At 38.3% G+C, this 23,993-nt stretch overlaps 1 protein-coding gene across 8 annotated transcripts in view; it reads left to right on the top strand.

Moving 5' to 3' along the window:
* Positions 1 to 23,993, top strand: part of ERCC6L2 (ERCC excision repair 6 like 2) — a 102,655-nt gene that overhangs the window by 33,480 nt on the left and 45,182 nt on the right. For all 8 annotated transcript variants that reach the window (XM_077817463.1, XM_077817464.1, XM_077817460.1 and 5 more), the window contains 3 exons: positions 1,884 to 2,003; positions 16,774 to 16,845; positions 18,417 to 18,562. In XM_077817463.1, the coding sequence (XP_077673589.1) occupies positions 1,884 to 2,003; positions 16,774 to 16,845; positions 18,417 to 18,562 (338 nt within the window). The remainder of the gene's footprint in view (positions 1 to 1,883; positions 2,004 to 16,773; positions 16,846 to 18,416; positions 18,563 to 23,993) is intronic.

Here is a 23,993-nt window from a genome sequence, read left to right as displayed (position 1 = left end):
TGTTTTAGGGCATTTGCTTTCCAAAAGAATTGTTCTTTTGAGAGAGCTGAATTGCTTTGAACAGCACAAGAAGAAATACTTTTATCAAAGTAGGGGCAAGGAGAAGACAGTGTCAGCTGGAATTGTTAGAATGGCAAGGGGGAATTTGTGAATCTAAACTGATGTTGGCACACAGATATTTTCTTGGAATTCACTTTACTTCTTTCCTCAAGTGAAGACAGAGGCAGCATAGAAACTTTTTTTTTTTAAGTGTTGCAATATACCTCTAAGACCGCAAATGAGTAAAAAAGAAAGGGATGTTATCACCTTCATTTGGAGGCCTCAAGGGGATAAGATTGCAGAATTCCTGGCTTAATCCTGGCCCCTCAAGAAGGCGGTCCCTCTATGAAAAGTTACACCTCGCTGTCCAGGACTTTATACTTATACCTATCACCATAGTAAGTGCCTAAATGTCACTTTAAATATTGTTACTGTCTGGCGTGCTTCGGAAGAATAGGTTTCAGAGTAACAGCCGTGTTAGTCTGTCTTTGCAAAAAGAAAAGGAGTACTTGTGGCACCTTAGAGACTAACCAGTTTATTTGAGCATGAGCTTTCGTGAGCTACAGCTCACTTGCATCCGATGAAGTGAGCTGTAGCTCACGAAAGCTCATGCTCAAATAAATTGGTTAGTCTCTAAGGTGCCACAAATACTCCTTTTCTTTTTGGAAGAATAGTGTTCTTTGTTACGACAAAAAATTAAGAGTTCAAATGGTTTATGGAAATTACAGTGTGCTGTAGTGCTTGAAATAGTTACTGGTATGATATAGTAGGCTAGAATTGCTGTATTATTTAATGGTGAATTCATTTCCCATGATTATTTACTGTATGTGTAGCAGTTGATACCTGTCTGATTACATCTGTACACAAAAGACTGATTTAAAATGTTGACAATTAGTGCCAGTAAGCAAACCGGAAAATCCAAGATACTTGGGCTCTAGTTCCATCAGTCAGTATTTTTGAGCCTGGCCCTGCAAGCTACCTAGCACCCTCACTCCCATTGAACTCAGTATCTCAGGATCAGTCTTAATGCTCTATTGTCATCTCCTCCCATTCCTGCCCATTGCTTCCCCCTACCCCCCCCCATGAAATCGACCTCCCAATCTGTTTGCCCTCTCCTTACTGATATTGTTCCTAAGGAATCAACTCTTCTTTGGAGCCAGCAAGAAGTGAAGTTATACTTGTAGTAATACTGATTTAAAAACCTTTCTTAATCTTCCCTCTGTATTTCTCAGTGTCTTCTTGTTTGTCCTTTGGATTTTAAATTCTTTGGGACAGGATATTTGTGTTTTGACCAGCTCCAGCTTTGTTTGTACTAAACAAATAATAAAGTCGAAAAAGAAAGGAGGGGGAGAGGGTTTGCGAGCCAGTCTGCTGCCGTATCTTCCATTGTGGTACTTGAGATCAGAAAATTAATGATCCTCATAATCTTGAGAGGTTTGGGAACTTCTCCATTAGGGAAAGAAAATTTTGCAATGCTCTCTTTAATATACGCCGAAGTCCACCATTGGTATTTTTCCAAGTGAGGCAATGCACTTTTATTTTTCTTAATATGGGAGAGAGGACTATCTTGTGTTTTGGGCAGACTCTAGTTACTAGAATTCTCATATTTAACCATGTAGCCTCTTATCCTTTAAGCTAAAACCTCAATTTTTTTCTTACTGTTGTCAGATGCTTTTGTACTGAGCACTTTTATAAATTTACTACTAATTCCAGCATCATCAAGAATGTGCTCTTTTAGCCTATTTCACTCTTTCACAGATTAATGCTGGACCAAATTATCTCTAATACTGAACTCCATGTTTCGTTTGTGGTGATCATATTTTCTGCCTTTTTCTTTTTTACAGGAAGAACATATCAAAAGGATATGCAACCAGGTATTTTCCGAGTTTCCAGATTTTGTACAGCTGAGCAAAGACGCAGCCTTTGAAACAATTTCTGATCCAAAGTACAGTGGGAAAATGAAGGTAAACATATTTGGAAAAAACAGTGTTACATAATTTTAGAGATTGTAGTATAGATGTGTTAGAAAATCTGCATCTACCATTTATCTAACCACTTTATAACTAATCCTTGTACCTGGATCATGAAAGTTACAGATTTAAAAGACCTAGATCACCATACTATTCCCTGGCAATGAAGGGTTATTCCTGATTAAAACATTTTCTAGTGCTTTGTCCATTCTAGTTCTTTGCAGTGGTGTATCCAGTACTTCTCTTGGAAGACTCTGTAGTCAGGAAGCTTCCTGCACCCCAATAGGAGTCTAAATTTTTACTTTTCATTCCATTACTCATAACTATAGTTGCTAGTTATATCTTCATAAATAATGTCACCACTTCTAGTGTTCAGTCTTTAAATATAATGGATTTATATCCATTTAGGTCTCCTGTCTATTGCCTTCTCTTACCCTAGCTATATATATTTAGCTCTTGAGACCTTTCCTCATCAGTCAGTTTTTTAGTCTCCTGGTTGCTTGAGTTATTCTTTTTCGGAATCTTTCTGAAAATGTATTGCCCAGAACTGGACTGATGTCTTATCTAACTAGAGTCACGTAGAGAAGGACCACTACCACCCTCCCCTTGATGTATTTGCCTGTGCAATCCATAAATGCATTGGCCTTTTTGCAGCTATATATACTGCAAAGTCATATTAAATTTGTTTTAACTATCATCCTTAGTTCTCTTCAGCATTACTGCTTCCCAGGGTTCTCCTTTTGTTTGAGCATCATTGTTTTCAGATTATTTTTTTTCCAGATTGCTTAAATTTTTCTAAGTTGAATCTCATTTTGTTTTCTGTATGTTTCTAATTTCTCTGGGCTTGTTGGGGTTCCCATCTCCTTTCATTTTAATATCAACTCTGGAGTTCTTTAGCATGCTGATTAATACCTCTTTCAGATGATTAAATCAATTCTAACACTGATCCTGAGGGTACACCTCTAGGTATATCTTCCTGACTTGATAATTGTAATCTATTACCTTTTTGTTTTTCTTCAGGTAGTGTCACTATGGGTGCTCCGTTTTGGAGGGGGTGGGGGTGCCCTGTGCGTTTGGAGATTTTAGGTAGCAGTGCCTGTTCAACCTGCGCATATGCTCTGCTCAGCCTTGTGCTCTTTACCATGGGTATATACATCTGTGTGGGCGAACTGCCCTCAGTTCCTTCTCAATGATTTTGCCTGGGATGGAGCCTCAGGTGTGTCTGAGTTGAGCTTTCCTTCACTGTAGTTTCTCTCCCCCCATGGTTTCTCTTAGCTTAGTTAGTTGTAGTAGTGTTGGTTAATAATAGTTAAAAGTAGTAAGGACCGTTGTCCTTTCAGGTTTTTTCTCATGTGGGGAACTTTATTTAGATTTCTAGAATGGTATGCCTGTCTCTCTCAGTTTTAAATGTTGCCTTTCGTGCCAGGAGTCTATCCTTCGTGCCAGGGGCCACTCCCAGTGCATCCATTTGCATGCTTTGGGGAGTCTGACTTTTGGGGGAAGTGTAATTTTTGTCTGGCGTTAAAATCAGGAACCAGAAAGAACTGGGAGATTAAATTGCATCTCCTCATGATGAACAGCTCCCTCCATTTGGCTTCTGACACAAGCCACGGAGACACCCCTGCCCTGCCATACACCTGTCTCTGAGCAAATAGAGCTCTTAAACCATTTCCACAAAACTTTCCCTTAGTGCTTCTAAGAGGAAAACTCGAATACTCTCAAAAAGTCATTAGAGAACAGAGCTTGGTTCCCAGGTAGGGAAACTATGTCAAAGAAACTGTGGTCGCAGATTGAGGCTGCTACTTTGGTATCTCCCCTCTACCCCCCACCCCTCCTCCAGTTCGTGACTCAGTACCCACAAAGATGCGGGTCCTCAGGTACTGTAAGCAGCACTAACCCCAAAGAATGTAAGGATTCCAGCTCCAGAAGTTCATTAACATTGTCAGGGGATTGAGGCAACAAGGAGAAGAAGACTACCTCTTCTAAGTCAGTACCAATAGAATAAGCCAGGCTCTCCGTACCTACCATTGCAGCACTGCAGAAGATCAGAGTGTCATTTTGTGGACACACGCCTTGGAGCACATAAAGTCTGCAGTATTGTCTAGTTCCTCTGCCACAGTCATGGCTGCCACCTCGGTCAGTACCACAGGAGTTAAATTTTCATGAGATGTCACAGTGTGAGATGCCTGACAACCCTTTGATAGAGACCTCTACGTCTCCAGATATTCACCTAGTACTGATGGCATCACCATCTTTTTCTACCAGTGCTCCACTTCTACAAAGTCATGTTGAAGATGATGATAATGGGGATTTTTCATTGACTTCTCAAATGTTGCTTCAGGGCTCCACTCCTCACTATCAGACAAATATTTTTCTGGAGACTTCTAGGAAGATGGAACCTATTTGAGAAAGACACCCTCAAGCTCCATCCTGATGGTCTGATGGCACTCATGGGTGCTCCCACCTATTCCATATTGACCCCCTCAATGGCTGTACTGGATCCATGAGCAGCATACCGCCAACAATTCTCTAGGACCCTTAGTATCACTCATTGCTCACAGAAGTAGAAAATTCCTCCCCATCCCCGCATTCCTCTTCCTCTAGAAGGCCTGACCCACAAGAAGAGACTTTGGAGGAGCAGGAGGTGAGAACAGACAGAGATCACCCTGCTAACCAATATCTCTTCTTCATCCCCAGATGAAGCAGTCATGCCTCCTCCACCATCCCTGGCTGATGATTTTCAGACAGTTCCAGGACCTTGTTAAAAGCATAGCAGACCCATTACAAATACTTGAGGAGATTAAGGTGTCACGACATAAACTGCTAGATATTCTGCATACAACGTCATCTACCCAAATTTTACTACCTATTAATGAGGCTCTGCTGGATCTTGCAAAAAGTAATCTGGTATAACCCAATGACAGTTCTACCCATCTGTAAAAGGGCTGATAAGAAATTTTATGTCCAATCTAAAGACTCGGAATTTCTATTTCCTCATCTCTCTCCCAACTCCTCCCTAGTTATCGAGGCTATAAATGAACGTAGAAGCACTGTGTTAAATCAATGCCATAGGCAAAGATCAGAAGTGTCTTGTTTTATTTTGTTGCAGATCATATTCATCTGTGACTCTGCAGTTTAGGATCACCAACTATTGAAATATAATCACAGCTACTACTCAATTCGTTTGTTGAGCATTTACCACCAGGGCAGAGGGACCAGTTTCAGGCAGTCCATTACAAAGGGTCACCTTCTTGCCAGAATATCTCTGAAGGCCTCTCTGGATGCCCCTGAAACAGCTGCTCGCTCTGTTTCTACAGTGGGTGTCATGAGAAAGGCCTCCTAGCTTCAACTCTCAAGATTTCCAAGAGAGGTCCAGAATACAGTTGAGGACCTTCCCTTCAACAGATTAAAATTGTTTGTGAAGAATACCGTCGAATCTGTACATACTTTAAAAGATTCCAGGGCCACTTTGCTTTCTCTAGGAATTTACACAGCTGCTCATAAACGGACAGTTAGTAAGTCTCAGACAATGCAGAAATCTTGTCCTGTCTCCTGCTTCTAGAGCCCTTATGAACTCCAATGAATGAGGCAGATGTTCCAGAAGAAGAGTCTGTCTGCTGTACAGGCATCGATCTCTCAACCTTCATCGAAACACAAATTTTGATGGAGTAGTCAATGTTCTGAGTTCTCTCCCTTACTCCTTACCAGATGCAATGGTTCATGTGCCTTCGCTGCTTTGGGAACTGCCTTCCTCACTCCAGATAAGCTTTTGAGCATATTGCTATGGACAAATGGGTTTTGGAGATCATATCAGCAGGATGCTCCATCTGCTTTACTTCTCTCCCTCCTCCCTTCAATTCCCTCTGTCCCTCTTCAGGCATTTTCCCTCTCACAAGTATCTTCTAGAACAGGAAATAGACTTCTTCCTGAACGTAGGTACTATTGAACTAGTTCTTGTACAACACACAGGAAGGTGTTTTAGTCCAGGTACTTACTGGTTTCAGAAAAGAACAGTGGATAGAGTCCCATTCTAGATCTAAGGCTCCTAAACTGGCTCATGAAGATACAGCAATTCAAAATGGTAACACTTGCAGCAATAATACCATCATTGGACCCAGCGAATTGGTTCTCTGCTCTTGACCTACAAGATGCATATTTCCATCTAGCAGTTCACTCTTCCCACAGAAATTTCCTATGTTTTACTCTGTGTCAAAACTACTTTCAACACAGACTGCTTCTGTTTGGTCTGTCTTCTGCTCACAGAGTGTTTTTGATGGTTCTGTCAGTGATAGCAGCTTACCTTCTCAGAAAAGAAATCCTTATGTTCCCATATCTCGACAATTGGCAGTAAAAGGGATGCTCCTAAAGTGAGACCTCGTTCTGACCTTCTGAGTGGCCATTGTTATTTCGATGTCCCCCTTGACCCTGGTGCAAAGATTGGAGTTTATAGAAGCTTATCTTGATACGGTAGCGGCCAAACCCTGTCTTCCTACTCACAGGTTTACAACCCTATCGAATTTAGTCACTACTGTCCAAATCAATTCCCAGACATCAGTCAAAAACTGTCTCCAATTATTGGGACATATGGCAGGTGTTACTTTTGTAATAAGCCACATGAGGTTGCACCTGCACTGCCTTTAGGGGTGGCTTGTTTATTCAACAAGCAAGCACAGCTTGAACAAACTACTCTCGGTTCCTTCTGTCATGAAGAAGTCCATCAAGTGGTGAAAAGACCCTCACAGTATTTGAACAGAAGTCCCCTTTGCTCAATGTCTTTAATGGTGATAATAACAGATGCATCCCAGTTGGGATGGGGGCACATCTCAACACTCATGCAACTCAGGACAGGTGGTCATCTTGGAAGACTACTCTACACATCAACTTCCTGGAACTCAGAGCAGTCAGGAATGCCTGTCTCCATTTTATGCCATTGATCGAAGCAAACATATGAAAATAGTGACCAACAATATATCATGCATGTTTTATATCGACAGTCAAAGGGGAGTGAGATCATCCTTCCTCTGTGCTGAAGCAGTCAAGACTCTGGAATTGGTGCATACAAGATCTCAGCAGCTTACTTACCAGGCATTTGAAACATCATGGCAGATGCCCTCCGTGGAGACCTCTCTCAGAATCACAAATGGGAGGTAGATCCCATTGTAAGCAATCACATATTTAAGTGTTGGGGCATCTCGCGGATAGATCTGTTCATCATGGCCAGAAACAGGAAGTGCTTCCAGTTCTGCTTGAGAGGAGGACTGGGCCACAATTTCTTGGGAAATGCCTTTTTCCTTCATTGGATGTTGGATTTGTATGTATTTCCTCCAACTCCTCTAATATCCAAGGTGTTGATCAAGATAAGGAAGGACAAGGCCAGAGTTGTTGTGGTGGTTCTGACCAAGACAGACATCGTTTCCTTACCTCATCCAATGGCTGCTTGTCAACCAATCACCCTCCAGACCATCCCTCATCTTCTGTCTGAGGTTGCTGGTCAAGTTCTTCACCCCAACCTTAGGGTTCTTCAGCTCAAACCATGGCAGACTGATGGTTAACGGGACTAGAAACAGCCTGTTCTGAGGACGTAAGAAGAGAATTTATTTGTTATGTAGTAGAAAGCAGTGTACCCATAATGCTTACCGACAGAAGAGGATGAGATTCAGCCAGTGGTGTGATCTTTCACCTGTGTCATTTTCAGGCTGATATACTAGTTTGTATCCTGGAACTGAAGAAGATAGGTTTGTCTTTGAGTTCCATTAGGATACATTTGGCAGCCATTATGGCTTTCCATTTCCCAGTGGAGGGCTTTTCGGTGTTTGCACATCTGATGATGGTGAGGTTTCTCAAGGGGTTGGGGAATCTCTTTATACAAGTCAAAAATCCTGCTCTGGTTTGGGACCTCAACTTGGTGCTTAGCTGCCTTGTGGGACATCCTTTTGAGCCAACAGTGACCTCTTCTCTACTTGACATATCTATGAAAACGGCTTCATGGTAGCCATTAGTTATTTTGAAGACCTGGGGAGGTAGGAGCTCTGATGGCATATCCCCTTCACATTATTCTTCGGGGACAAGGCCACATTGTGACCACATCCTAAATTCTTACTGAAGGTGTTGTTTGACTTCCACATCAGCCAGTCTATTTCTGTTGTAGTTTTTTCCCCTAAACCACACCTGAATAATAAGGATATGGTAATACATACGCTCAGGTGGGCATTAGCCTTTTACTTGGACAGGACTAAGCCAGTTAGAAAATCTTCCAGGTTGTTTGTGTCTACTGCGGACAGATCTAAGGGATATCCAGTTTCCAAACAAAGATTCTCTAGATGGATTTCAGGCTGTATTACCTTTTTGTTATCAGTCTCATGGTCTCAAACCTCCTTCTAGAGTACTGATCCATTCAATAAGATCTCTTTCTGCTTCAGTAGCCTTTCAAATAAATTGGTTAGTCTCTAAGGTGCCACGAGTACTCCTACTCTGAAACCTTTCTTAAGAATGTTTCCATTGCTGAGATATGTGGAGCTTCAACTTGGGCCTCCGTGCACACCTTTTCTGAACATTATGCAGTAACTCATGACTCAGCTTCTGATGCTGTGTTTGGCTGTACTCTACTGTCTTCGATCTTGGATCCAACTCAGCAGCCCCCCCCACTCCTTAGAGTGTGCTGCTCAGTTCTAGCTGAAGTGAAGCACCCATAGGAATAGTACCCAAAGAAGGAGAGGTTATTCTGCCTGTACATTAACTGTAGTTCTTTGAGATGTGCGTCCTGATGGATGCTCCATCATTTTCCTTTTTGCTTCGGAGTTCTCTGCTATGGAGCTTTGTGATGGAGAAGAAACTGAGGGTGGTTTGCCCATGTAGTTCTGTATGGCCAGAGCAGAGCATGAGGCAGAGTAGAGTGCGTGTGCAGCTGAATGGGCACTGTTAACTAAGATCTCCGATCAAAGGCACATGTGGTGCATGTGTACTTCAAGTGGAGCATCCGTAGCAAGACACACCCCGAAAAACTAGTTACTTCACAGGATGAGTAACCTCTCCTTTTACAATCTTTTAGCTAATTTTCAATTCACATTAGTTTGCCTATATAGATATGCAGTAGCATAGTAGAACAGTATGTCCTGAACAGCATTCATTCTAAAACCTTAGGTTTAAATGTTCAGATGAAATGGAAAGTAGCTTGAAAGAGATCATTATTATATTTTGAATACTATACATGGGATTTATGTAGATTTGTTTGAGGTATTCAGTAAAGTTGCTGGGCAAAAACTAATTCACTCCTTGGCATAAATATTAAGGAGGTCTTTTCTTGCTCTGAGTGTTAATGGAAGAATAGATCCTAGTGAATTAGGTAGCATTCAGAATCCTGGGAGTCAACCAACTCTGGTTCTAATAGATATTGGGCTTTTCTGTTATCTATGGAAGTAGATGTGTAGTGGGTGTAGCTGCTTTTCTCAAGTATGGCTGTGAACCAATTTGATCTGCTATAAATGTTTGCTTTTAAGAGTGTCAAAATGAGATGAGGTAATTTTTGCTGTTGCTGAGCTGTCTAAATCTTTTTTGCTCTTTTTAAAGCAGGTTTTTCTCCTGTCATTTTTCTAGAATGTCAGTTTGGCATGGCAAGAGAAGTGCCTAGTCTCAATGCTTTCAAGATAGGATAGTAATATATATTACTGTATATTAGAGGGAATGAGGGAAGTATGTCATACTTTAATGCTCCTAGCAATATTAATGATAAATGATATTAATGATAAAACAATGCAATGACAATAGTCTGGAATGCTAATTCTGGAAGAGAATGATTAATAGCAGGGAACAGAACGTGCTGCAAGTAGATCCTGTATAATATTCCCCTCACAATTCTTCACACCTGTTTTGTAACATTTCTTAGTCCTGAACCTCTATTTAGCAGAGACTCCTAGTTGTGCCAAAATCTGGGAACGGGGTGATGTCATGGAATTTATTTTCACTTATGAACAAATTCAGGATTTGAAGCCAGGTTTACAGAAGGAAGAGCCTAGAGCATAACCACATTGTGTTTTCAAGCCCCCTAATTCCCGTTTTTAACATGATAATCTGAGCATCTCAAATGATTGCTAACTTTTTCCCTGAAATAGCTTTATATTGTGGATGAATATTTTGTCACTATAAATTTTGGGCAATACTTGAAAAGAAAGTAGTAATATAATAGCCAATTAAATATAGGTGGTTAGATTATGTAGTGGATTTGTGTATTAGCTTTCAAGTGTGGAATTTAATTCACACTAACTTAAGATGCAAATAAAAAATTATTCTGTTCTCATTCTAATCTCTGATATTTCAATCTGACCACATTGTAACATTGTCAAACCTCCCATTTATCACACCAAGTGGAATAGAGTTGCATTGTGATAAGTGTGTGTGTGTGTGTGTAAGTTTACATTAGCCATCTTTGTAGGTGGTCCATTCCTGAAAGTCCTTTACTTTCTTGAGTAACAAATCCACTTGCACACATAGTAGAAGGGAAAGATTATTTATTGAAAATACTGTTTTTATGGAATGATCCTTAGTTTACTTGACTTTCTCATTCCTGTGTTTCTCCACTAATGCATCATAACAATAGAAAACCCATTTCAGTGAGAGTCTTATTGCTTATTTATCTGTGAATTGTATCTTGGTTGGACCACAAGACATTTATTTATTTAGAAACTGAGTTTAATAAAATAAAAGTGAAGATCAAATCATAAATGAACTTTTAGCACATCCTATGTTAGTCTTCAGTTTGGAGTCCATACAGTATGAGAAATTTAGGTTTCAGTTAATGTAGCCTGCAATATTGTGTGTACACTTGATTTCATTAATGTGAGTAAAAATGTAAAGAAAGGAGAATTAATTTTTAAAAATATATTGGAATCGTGACATGTTCTGCCCCTCTTTCATTTCAGCAGGAAAACTACTTTTTTTCAAAGTACCAAGAACACTGCATAACATAAAAGATTGAGATCGGGACAAGATGGCTAATTAAAGATTTATAGGTTGGAAAGGACTTGAAAGATTTTTATTTTGGCTACTAAGAAACTTCAAGCCTTCGATGAAAATTAGATTTGCTTTCTAATCCCCTTCAAGCTAAGGAGAAGGGTAGTTCCATTAAAACTATGATTCTTACAGATATTAAAAGTTCTCATAGTATTCTTTTACATTAAAGATCTTAAATTACTAATATTGTAATGAATATGAAATAAAATACATTTAATAAAATGTATAATGTTCCATGAGGAATTTGTGAAACCAAGGACCACAACACTGATTTGAAAGAGAAGTAGCTAGTTTGAAAAGCCATTGTTTCTTTTTGAGTAAACAGAACTGAAGATTTCAAATATTAATAGAGGATCTAATATTCATATAATTAGAATCTCAAAAGACAACACTAGTATACAGGAGTTTTTGACCTTATCATTTATTGCAGAGATGTGATAGTGATGTTGGGTTTGAGTTGGTGATAGCTAGCTGGTGTTTCCAGTATCATCAGAGGAAAACAAATAACCAGAATATTTATTGTGAAAATTTAAAAGAAATTTAAGAAGGAATCTTTCTATTCAGAAAGTACGTAACTACAGAAATCAGACTTCCAAAACAAGCAGATATTCTTGTAAACTCACTTGAATGTGAAGAACCTCATTAAAAGAAGAGAGTGGAATATATTTTATGACTACAAGAACTATACCACTTATCTGTCTGGCACCTGGTGAAACTTCCATTTATGTTGAAAAAAATGACACTTCTCTGAGAGATGTGGATCAAATATTCCTTCTTTAGAACCTGACTAAAGAAATCCTAATTTTAAGATTACTTTCACAGACAAAAGTCATGAATTCATTACTTTAAGATATAATCAGCTTGAAAAGCTCCTTTGGATCCTTACATTTAAAGTTCTTTTTTTTTTAATGATTAGATTACCCTTGGAAAATAATTCCTTTGCCGAGTGGGAAATCTGCCCTTCACTTTGGCTGGTTCTCTCAGTCAGAAAGTTTGAGTGATTTTTGTCTGTTTTAACTTACATTTTTGGCTTCAAATTTTCTTAGTAAAATAAAGCATATTTAATGTGCCCTTTTCTTAAAGTGTATCATAAGGCAAGCTGGGGAGTTGGATCTATAGGGTACAAGCACGTTTTGGCAGTAGTCACTTGAAACCTAGTAGTTTTCTTCTCCCTGGCCATTAGAGGGAAAATAGGAAAAACAGTGATCTTGTGTTAGTTTTTCCTTTGCTTGACTGCTTCATAGAATTTTTCCTTTGTTTTGTTTTACTGCTACTGTATTGGGCCGTTTTGCTAAAACATGCTTTGAAGAGATCCCAGTAGATTACTGTTATTCAGTCCTCCGTCATGCCTGGTTGTTTCTGATGGTAATGATCTGACGTCACTGCAGAAACCTGCTTAATGACTGTTTTCATTTTAACCCACTTAAGCGCATGGTTGCAATATCTAAGCTTAAAAAAGTATATCTGAGGGTCAGTGGAATGAAACACCTGATTAAATGGAAAATAACGACTTCCTATCTTAAAGAGACCTCAGATTTTATATCACTTCAGGAAATGCATCTCAGTGTAGAACAACATTTCCAAAAGGTGTAATGCCATCCATATCCCAATGGAAGAGGGAGATGGGACTATATAGAGGATAAAAAATGAAGATGGGTGGGCCTTTAATAACATATGTTGGTCTTGTGCGATTGGTTTTATTTTCAAGAAGTGAGGGTTCAGCTTTCAAACTTGGAAATTCTGCTGTAGAAGATGACAAAATTTAATTGACCTGGATTATAGAAATTCACTTTATTATCCTTGCAAGTTTAATATTTTAAATGTTGCTATTTTAGTTCTAAAAATAAAAAACACTTTCAAATGCATCAATACTGTATCTGACTTCATTGCTATAGTGAGTCAGATTGGCATAACTGAAAAATAACATTTGTGTTAAGTTCATTAAGTTAAAAATGTTTGACAGTAATTTTTTAATGCCAAAATGCCTTTTTAATGTCTGGTGTACTATATTTTTAAAATAGTGGAGACTTCATTGAAGGGTAATCTTTTTGAGAACAGATTAGCTAATCTGTTTTCTATTCTGCATAGGTTCAAGAAATTTTCTGAATATGTGATCCTGGGTGATAGCTTTTGTCTGTGAACTGAATAATCATAACAAATTAGACCTATACTTCCTGTTCTTCTAGACCTCAAATGTACAGTATTTTGAGATAAATTGTTTTGACAAGGCTGCTTCAAATAATATTGTGAACTTTCTTCTTGATCAGATTATTCTCTCTGATTGTCCCGTATGTGTTGCATTCTGAAAGAACTATAAATCTACTATACTGATGGACTTTTATTATGAGAGAAAAGGTATCCAGGGGATCTCTGGTCTCTTGGGAAGCCTAAAAAGTGCACAGAGAGAGGTCACCATTAATTAAGAATTGGAAGATATTTTATAAACACTTTTTTAAAATCAGTAATGAGACAAAAATTAACATATCAGTGGGGAAATAAATTTGACCAAATGTTATAAAACTTGCAGAAATGTAGCTATTAAAGATTTTCTTGTAGTAGAATAACAAGAGGTGGAAGGTGTTTGCTTGCATGTGTGGTTGTTCAATAGTCTCCCTCCCCCTCCCCTTTTTAACAGCATTCTGTTTTCACTTCAGACTGTTTTGTCAATAAATGTAATACAAAAGCATTTGTTTAGATTTGGTGTAGTTGAACATGCAAGAAATAATGCCTGACAATATGCATTGTTGTGATAATCCAGTACACCTCAGTTGTGAGGGAGAGGAATTATTTAAACTCAGTACCAATGTGGACACAAGAACAAATGGATATAAACTGGCCACTAGGAAATTTAGATTAGAAATTAGACGAAGGTTTCTAACCATCAGAGGAGTGAAGTTTTGGAATAGCCTTCCGAGGGAAGTAGTGGGGGCAAAAGATCTATCTTGCTTTAAGATTAAACTCGATAAGTTTATGGAGGAGATGGTATGATGGGATAACATGGTTTTGGTAATTAAATATTCATGGTAAATAGGCCCAATGGCCTGTGATGGGTTTTAGATGGGGTAAGATCCAAGTTACCTGGGAAAGAATTTTCTGTAGTATCTGGCTGATGAATCTTGCCCATATGCTCAGGGTTTAGCTGATCGCCATATTTGGGGTCGGGAAGGAATTTTCCTCCAGGGCAGATTGGAAGAGGCCCTGGAGGTTTTTCGCCTTCCTCTGTAGCATGGGGCACGGGTCACTTGCTGGAGGATTCTCTGCTCCTTGAGGTCTTTAAACTACAATTTGAGGACTTCAATAGCACAGATATAGGTGTGAGGTTTTTTTTGTAGGAGTGGTGGGTGAAATTCTGTGGCCTGCGTTGTGTAGGAGGTCAGACTAGATGATCATAATGGTCCCTTCTGACCTAAATATCTATGAATCTATGAAGTGAGAATTGTGTAATGAAAAGACAAATGACTCGTCACTTTTGAAGTACTGTGCTTGTAGACTGCATGCTCTTGAGCATTATTCTACAATATCATTGACTTTTTGGAGGGGGGAGCAGGAGTGGTGAAACAGAATGGTTACACAGCTCTCTGAGTCACGCAATAGTTGTCCCATAATCACATGGGCCAAAACCTTCACTTGTCCGATCACTCCTTCAATTTTCCTCAAATTTTGGGTCTACCAATATTCACTGTGTATATGACTTTTAAATAAAAAATTATATTAAATACCTGGCTGTTAGAAATAAAATGTAGTTTTAGAACTTCTTTTGTAATACTTTTATTAGTTGCAACTTTTTGAAAGCTTCTGTTTAGTAAGTATATGTCTACTGGGAGTATACAAGTCTGATTAAGAGATTGATTTTACTGGCTTCTTATTTTCTTCATTATTTAAGCAGGAAAATGCAAGTATCTCTGCGGGAGTACCATGTAAATATAAACAAAAAATTAGGCCTAGTTTAGGTTGAGGGATGAATTATAAAAGCCCGTGTTTTACTTATTCCTGCCATGAATGCAGGGGACTGGACTAGATGACTTCATGAGGTCCCTTCCAGTCCTATGATCCTGTGATTCTATCTTTAAAACATCAAAAGCGGCATTGACAGCTGTACGCAATATAAATTGTAGTTGAAATCTAAGAGGTAAATATCAATATGGTGTAAAGTGATTTCACTGCAGGACTTCTAATAATCCTGATGGGAGTTAAATCCATGCTCACCATATTGAAAAACCATATTTTAATTGTAACATTATGTTTTTGCTTGAGTATGCTCACCCAGTTTGTGTTTTTCAAAACACCTAACTTTTAGGATAGTATTCCAGTGTGGGAACATATACTTTGTTTCTCTTCAGCACAAAACCATTTAATTTTCTTTGTTTGTCAGAGTTAGTGCTATTATATTCCAGAATACCTAAAATCCAAGCAGACATGACATTGATTCACTTTATTTAAACAAACTGGGTGTATTTGTTTGCACTATCTCCTATAGAGAATTAATTACGTGACCATATTTATTACTCTAATAATAATATTACAGGAGACAAACTCCTTTTACAGCTTAAACATGCTGCTAATTTTTCTGTCCTTTCTTAATGCAATTGCGTGAAATACAAATGTAGGATGTTTAACACAGTATATTTTACACTTTTTGAGTAAAATAAAGCTCATTTTGTCCATTGTACAACTTACAAATTATAGTTACAGATGGAAAACATGCAACTTTATATGATTTGTGCCTTTTATTTACCCAGTAATTGAATGACACTACAATACAGAAAATGTTATGACTGTGATATTAGTATTTTGTGTTCAAGATTTTATCCAGAACTGTAAAATTAATACAAGCATTCCTCTATTATTTGAGTGGTTACACTTTTAGTGAAATTTGTATAGATGTAACAGTTTAAGTAGTTATCACCGAATAAATAAAATAATTTAAATATTTATTGCCCAGTGGGAGAAGGCTCCAGACATGGTGCAGAAAATTCCTTTTCCCCTTTGTGTATTGCTTCTGCATGGTACTCTTGAACTGCCATTGCCAGATGTGGACATGCTTCTTTTGAAAATAACTGTATCACTATTATACGCAAGGCTCTGGATTATTTGCTTCCCTACCAGAAGAACATTGTGTGTGGGCGGATTATTGGCATTTCAAGGTCTGTGCAGAGTCTGGGAAGCTGAGGCCTACAGTAAACAAAGCAACAGAAAAGAGGGGGAGTAGGGAGGGGCATACATCTGACTGATTATTTTAAGAAGACAAGTTCCAAAAAGTTTTGAACTCAGAGGTAGTGCAGCAAACTAAATAAGGTTAGCTCTGTTCAGAGTGGATGTACGGATTCATTAATTAAAAACAAAAAACCCAAACCCAGGGTAGAACAGTAGATAGGTAGTATTTGTTACAGCTTTGTAGACTAACTTCTGTTAAAAGGCAACTTGAAAGATACAAATAGCTCCTTTAGAACTTGACTTCTGTTAGTGTGATCCTTTAAAACTGCCCTTTCAGAATGTGTTCAGAGAAGGAGTTTATTAACAGTGTGTGTGTATGTGTTTATTTAGAATCTCCTTTTATTGTAGTGACATTTATGATACTAGGAAACTGTATTAGGCTTGCAAAGCCTCTCATTAGTGCCTGTTTTCCTTAGAAAATAGTGTGAAATACAGACCAAAACTACAGCTTACTCTTTTTAAAGTTAGAAAATGTAAGTGTGTGTATATATAAGGTGTACTTGGGATGAAGTCAGTTAATTGCTGCTCTGTGGTTCATTTCCAGGTCCTTCAACAGCTTTTAAATCACTTCAGAAAAAACAAAGATAAAGTTCTTCTCTTCTCCTTTTCCACCAAGGTGAGCTCTATATGACTTGCATTATGACTGACCTCAGCAATAAGTCCTGAGGCATAAAGCACAGGGGACAGCAGCAGCTTTCAACCACATTTTCTTTCTCACATGCACTATGGGAAATAGTGTTGATATGGACAATGTGCAGTACTAAAGAAAACATCTTGAAACAATATGTTATCTCAAGGACAGTGGCAAGGACAAATGTAGTAATCTCCTTTCGTCTTTGGGATTGTCTTCACTGGAGTCTTAGCTGAAGTTGTCTCCGCTCATTAATAGGGCCTTACCAAATTCACGGTCCATTTTGGTCAATTTCATGGTCAGAGGATTTTTAAAATAGTAATTTGCATGATTTCAGCTGTTTAAATCTGAAATTTCACAGTGTTGTAATTGTAGGGGTCCTGACCCAAAAATGGTGGTGGGGGTCTTCGCACCTTTATTATAGGGGGGCTTGCAGTACTGCTACCCTTACTTATGCACTGCTGCTGGTGGCGGTGCTGCCTTCAGAGCTGGGCAGCTGGAGAGTGGCAGCTGCTGGCCAGGAGCCCAGCTCTGAAGGCAGAGCTGGACCCCGAGTCAGTAGCTCCCACTCTCTGGCAACCCAGCTCTGAAGGCAGCAGCGCAAAAGTAAGGGTGGCATGGTATGGCTTTGCCACCCTTACTTTCCTTCAGAGCTGGACACCTAGTCACCAGCTGCTGCTCTCTGGCCACCCAGCTCTGAAGGCAGTGCAGAAGTAAGGTTGGCAATACCACCCCACCCCCAAAATAACCTTGCGATCCCCCTGCAACTCCCTTTTGGCTCAGGACTCCCAATTTGAGAAATGCTGGTCTCCCCTGTGAAATCTGTACAGCAGAGGGTAAAAGCACACAAAAGACAAGATTTCACAATCCATGATGCGTTTTTCATGGCTGTGAATTTGGTAGGGCCCTACTCACTAACCTAGCTCGCGTGCAACACAACTTGTGAGCTACACAGAATATTTGTATTAGCAGCACAGAGTAGTGGAGTCCCCACTGCGTTGGCATCAAGCATCAGCACCACTGAAGCATCAACCCACAGCCTCCAATGGGCCAGCTAGCTTGAGAGTAATGAACAACTTAACTTGAGCTAGACGCTTTGGGAGATGTGTTAGTAGCAACACTCAGGTATCCATCAAGCTAACAATGCAGTGAAGCCAAAGCCTTAAATGTGGTATTCTTGTTAGTAACTAATGTGGTTTCTGAAATGATGCAAACTATAACTCAGGATTATCTAACTAAATACTTTGCATGCCAACATAGATGATTACTGTAAATGACAGTTCAAGATCTCTGCTTTAATTTTATATCTTTTGTTGCTTTCAATTAAAAAACCTGTGAAAGATTAAGGTTTTAAATGCCACAGTACAAAACCAATTGTGTCATAGAGAATAAGCGGATAAGGATGTTAAATACCAATAGAGAGAGACATTTATATTCTCAAATGGTCTGTGGGCTATTAGAAATGATATTCAGGATACCTAATCTTTGTGGTTGTTATGGTGCTTATTTTAAAAAATACTAATAATGCCTTATCTCCCCATCTTTTTTTTTATCAGTTGCTAGATGTGCTGGAACAATACTGTATGGCATCTGGGCTAGATTACCAAAGACTTGATGGAAATACAAAGTCAGAGGACCGGGTCAGGATAGTGAGAGAGTTCAATAGCATGCAAGATGTTAACATTTGCCTTGTTTCTACAATGTAAGAGAATTTAATTTGTACTGTGTGTCTGCCTTCAGCTACGTATTTAGAGGCTTGTAGTAAAGTTACTGTACATTAACTTGATTGATCTTGCCTGGTGTTACTGTCAGCTGTTACAAAACTGTGGTGTCAGCTGCATCCATTATGGGTTAAGATTACTACAGTAGAAATGGGTCATAACACTTAATTTTTGTTCTTCACTCTCTCCTGTCGTTTCTGGGATCGTTGAGATTTGAACCTGGCGAGTGATAGTTTTAAATCCCCAGGCTAGCCAAGGGCAGTGGGCAACCACAAATTGTTCCTAACAGTCTAGTGCACCACTGCATTCTTTATTTCTGTTCTGCTGTGCACATTAAGAGACAAACTTTCAAAAACTAGGCTCTTAAGTTGTGTGTGCAAAACAATAGCATGTGAGTTATTTTATGTGTGCATAGTGAACCCATACGGAAAGCCATATTTTTATCAGTAAAATTTTACACCTATGAATGGTTTTTATATGTGCAGTTTGAGCCCAGTTTCCTAACACTTGTCCCTTAAAGCACTTATCTCAAACAAGCAATAAAATCTTACACATTCTATATGCCTGAAAGGGATCTTTTCATCAGTTTATGATGAATAGTGAATTCTACTGGAATAGGCTAATGAGATGTACGTGTTCAGCCAAAAATTATTAAAATAGTATATCAACCCATTCATGGCTTTCTGATTTAGTTACATAATCCTTTATCTTTTGGCTAAGCTGATTACTACTCCCAGGCAGTGGTGCAAAGGGAGCAGATATTGCCTATTTGTCCCTGGCTGTTGGGAGACTCCAGTGGGTATAGAGCCAGTATAACTGTCTCCTTTGCTGTTCTTTCCACAGTCCCAGCACAGGGTGCATGTTGGGAGCAGAGATGTGGAGAGGCCAGAGCACGATACATTCTGGCTGTGCTCAACCATCATAGCTCGTTTAAGACCACTATCAGCTGGCACACATTAGAACAGCCCTCAGGCTTCTCTAACTTGCATGGGTCTGGTATATAAGCAGAGAATCACGGCTCTAGTGATGTTCTCTTGCTTTGCTGAGCATAACCTCAGTGAATCAGAATATCTGGCCAGTGATTTCAGGGGACTTCTTGAATAAGAAATGATAAGCGGTTTTTGGTCCTTCTAGGTGAACAGAAAATTAAAATGAAAACAGTCTTTTACAGGGCTACCCCTTCTGGGAGTTACTGTATCTGTACTGTTCTGAAAGGCTTTCTACTTATAGTGAATGTTCTGTCAACCTTATTTGTTTTAAACACTTTAGGATTAGCTTCATCCCCACAATCTCATAAATTCTGTGTTATGACATAGAGAATTCAATTAAATGGAAATGGAGTCTTGCTTCATTAGTAGTTTCTTCTCCCTTGCCCTTTTGAATAGTAAAGGTGGTAAGGCAGGCCATGCCTGCCAGTGTTGCTTCATGCCAGCCACCTTAACTTATGATGATCCTATCTATGCAGAGCTGAATACAATGTCTTACATTTTCACTGAGTAAATTAGTGAAAAACATGCCTAGGACAATATGCAGCATAGTGTAAGTTTCAAGAGAAACAAAATGGTATACTCTGTATTTCTTGAAGTGTAGTTCAACACACACACATTGTACAACAAAAATGAATGTGTTTCTTCTTTCCTGAGATAAAGTAATCAAAGAGACTACAAGAGTCTTTTGTAACCCTCTGGAAATCTGAAGGTGCTATATCCTAGTAGTACTCCACGAGGGTTTCTGGTCTCCTCTAAATCAGAGTTTAGGCACACCAAACCAAGATCTTTTGTGCAGTCATCTGGTTGATGGAACTTTTCAGTATCTTATTTATTTCTAAACACATCATAAATTGACAGAATTGCGACATACTTTTCTGTCCATAGTTTCTTGCAAAGTTTTTGGCTGACTGCTCTGTGCAGTCAACTTCTATGTTCTGAAAGTCTCATCTTTCAAGGAGCCAAATGTTAATTTCTGACAAATCCACTTATGCTTTATTTTGGCTGAAAAAATGCATCTAACAAAGGGTGATGTCTCAATACAGTAGCTTTATTTTTTGTCATTTTATTCCAGTGGCACAATCAATATACAACTTCAAGAAGAAGCACCAGCCTATACAATTACTAAATGATGAAGCAGTAATAATGACTTCATTCTTAAAACAGTGACCGTTACCAAATTTATATTCTACCTTATGTTCTGGAGAAATAAATCCATTCTGCCTGAAATTTCTCCTGCATAGCCTTTAGCCAAAAAGTACCTTTAGAAACGTAAACTTTAATGGAATAATATGGTTTTGAGAAAAGGGGCTTTCAAAAACAGCTTTTCAATAAATATAACTTTATTTGTAAAGACATATCTCCAGAACAACTTGATCTTAAATCCTCACATTTGTTTTAGATACTAGTATTGAACATAATCTTGTGGATATTCTAACTTTCAAAAATCTTTTGGACAAGTTATAAGTAATATGGATGATTCCTACTGATCTTATAAATTTCTGGAGACCAGTAGCTATAGATTGTTAAAGATTACAAGGACAGACACTTGTACGTTCTGTGGAAGAAAAAGGTTTATGGCACATATTCCCATGTACTATCTGTTGTCACTTTTAGAGCTCCATGACAGAAATATCTCTTTCATTAAACCTGTGCTGGCAGAAGAGTCTGTCCTGGGAGAAGAATAAATATGGTCCATAATGCTTAGAGTCATTGCTGGTTCTGGAAGCAAACAAGTTCAAGTTGTAAATCTCATGAGAAGTAGTGCTATGATTTGCAGGAGTTACAAACTCAGCTGGTAGAGCTTTCAGAGCTTGTAATATCTGTGATGCAACTTCGTTTAAGGGGAGGGAACTACAGCACTTGGACATTGGGCAGCGCTGTTCCAAAGTTCCAATATATCATGCTGGAAGAAATAAAAACTGCTAATATCCCCTCCTTCAGAGCCAAATATTAAATCCAATGCTCTACCTTGTCTTTCCCACACTAATCTCCATGTGCTCAGAAATCCATTCATTTAAAAAAAATAACCTAAATCTGCTTCTTGATGACAGCTAAGGAAGAGAGAGAACATTGTCATTTTTTTAGTAATGGGGGGCCCTCAGATACTAGAGTAATGAGGGTCATGTAAAATACCTAGATATATAAACATACCAAAAATAGTTAATATAAATTCCAGTATTCTGCATGTTCTTACAGACATGCCTCATTACTTTAAACTTCTGTAAGGCCACATTTTAATTTAGCATGTTTGCATCCAGGCTGGTTGAACTAAGACATCCTGAGTCATTCTTTTGAAGACTCTCAGATCTTATAAACTTTTGAAGTAAAGTTGACACGATAATCTTTAGACCTACATTTTAGAGCTCACATATTTAGCAAGCAGTGCTGTGAATTGGACAGAGCCTCATGTAATTCACACATGATTGGCTAGTGGATCATATAACAGTCATGATCTTCAGGTTTTTTATCTCTTTGAGTCCTGCATATGTGATGCTTACTGCATCAATTTCCTCCTGCAGAGGTTGAAAATTCCAAGGAGATAGAAGTGAAGGATTTGTATATCAGTGGTCTTGGCAGTGCTGCTTGCAAGTGCCATGATATCTGAAAGCAATGTCTCAAGAAGGTTGTAACTTCTGTTTGCATCCCTATAAAGCCTGAAAAGGTTCAGTAGATCAACTGGAAACGCACCACATGCAAATGTATGCGTACCAGTGCAGACTTTGGGCTTCTCTGTAGATTTTTGGTATTTCTAATATTTTTTTCAGAATAAAATTTCTTTTAAAATGCAATTTTCTTATCCTTTTGGTAATGAAAATAACCTTTTCTAATGTGAACCAGTGCAATGATGTCTTCCTGAGTCTGCACACAGACCTGAAATAGTAGCTATTAGAGCCATGAGATTCCCTTTATTTAAGTGGAGTATTAATCCAGATATGAAGCCAGAAAATTAGGCAATGATGGGAGATGAGATAAATTGTAATGTAATATGCACTAGAAAGAATTTTAACTAATCTCACCTATTAGTGGCTTCTAAATTAAGTGTATATAAACTTAAGAAAATATTGTAAAGTGTGCATCAGCAGTTCAAAAGCAAAAAAAGATGTTAGGTTGTATAAAAGAAGGGACAGAGAAGAATAATGAAACTATTATAATGTTATATTATATATTGTTGGTTTGTCCTTACCTTCAGTAGTGTATACAATTCTGGTTGTGTACAATTCTGGTCACTCATCTCAAAAAGGAAGTAGCAAGAGGGGAAGAAAAAAATCCAGAGCAAGGCAATGAGATGACTAATCATTAAAGATGTAAATAGTTCTAATATTTAAATCTCTCCTATTAAACTTTTGATATTAGACAAATAAGAGCACACAAGATAGAAGTGTGTAAAATTATTCGGTTGGTCAGGTGCTCTTACAGTATTTGCCCTTTCAAGTAAAAAGAAGCATCCAATTAAAAGATGACAAATTTTAAAATTACAAAAGAATTTTTTATGTACTATATAATCTTGTTTGTGGAACTCCCAGCAACAAAGTGATTTTGAGACACAAAGTTTAGGATCACACAATTCTGTGAATAGAACTAATTACTAACTGCCTCCATAGAAACTTCCCTCTGGCATGTTGTTTTCTAACTTCTGAAGATTATGGTACTGAGCACAGAGACAGGATACAAAAGTAAATAGACCATTAGTCAGATCCAATGTGCAGTCCTACAATACCATGAACTCTTGAAAAATAATGGTTTATTATAAGGCAATGTTGCAAACTCCTTAACAGAAGTGATGTAGCAGGCTGAACCATCTGAGCCATGAGTTCTCTTATAATTCAGTGTGATTTAAACATTACCTGCTTAAATGACACTTAGAATATTACCCGTTTTTAATTATTTATTTATAATGCACCAACTCATTTCTAGGTACATTGTGTTTATGAAGGAGTCATAGGGGCCTTGGCTTCTGAAACATTGTAGCATACCTAATAATTTTATAAAACTTTTGCCCCTTTAATTTTTTTTAAACATCCTGTTTGATCTTGTCTTTCCTCATACTCAGTCTGTTATTTCCACTAATGAAATCTGAAATATACTTCATATTTCAGGTTTCAAATATTTGGATTTTTTTATTAGAAACCAGTTGGAAAAACATGTTGACTTATATTTTGGTCTGACTGCAGGGTTTGGTAAGAGCAGCTGAATTCCATCCCCTCTAATAAAAAATATTCCAAAATACAGTGGAGGATTGTAAAAAACAAACAAAAAAAAAACCAAAAAACAAACAAACAGATTTTTATTCAGTATTTCAAACTTTGAGAATGCTCATCTTCTGGAAACCTCTGTTAACGTTGGCAAGGTCCCACATCCTCTCCTTTTCTAAATTTAATTAACCCAGCACTACACCACATTTGGAAGGAAAAGGCCACAACTT

Source organism: Eretmochelys imbricata, chromosome 5 (genome assembly GCF_965152235.1).
Source record: "Eretmochelys imbricata isolate rEreImb1 chromosome 5, rEreImb1.hap1, whole genome shotgun sequence".
Taxonomy (NCBI): domain Eukaryota; kingdom Metazoa; phylum Chordata; order Testudines; family Cheloniidae; genus Eretmochelys; species Eretmochelys imbricata.
The sequence above is the reverse complement of the archived record's forward strand: the minus strand, read 5'-3'. Positions and strand labels throughout refer to the sequence as shown.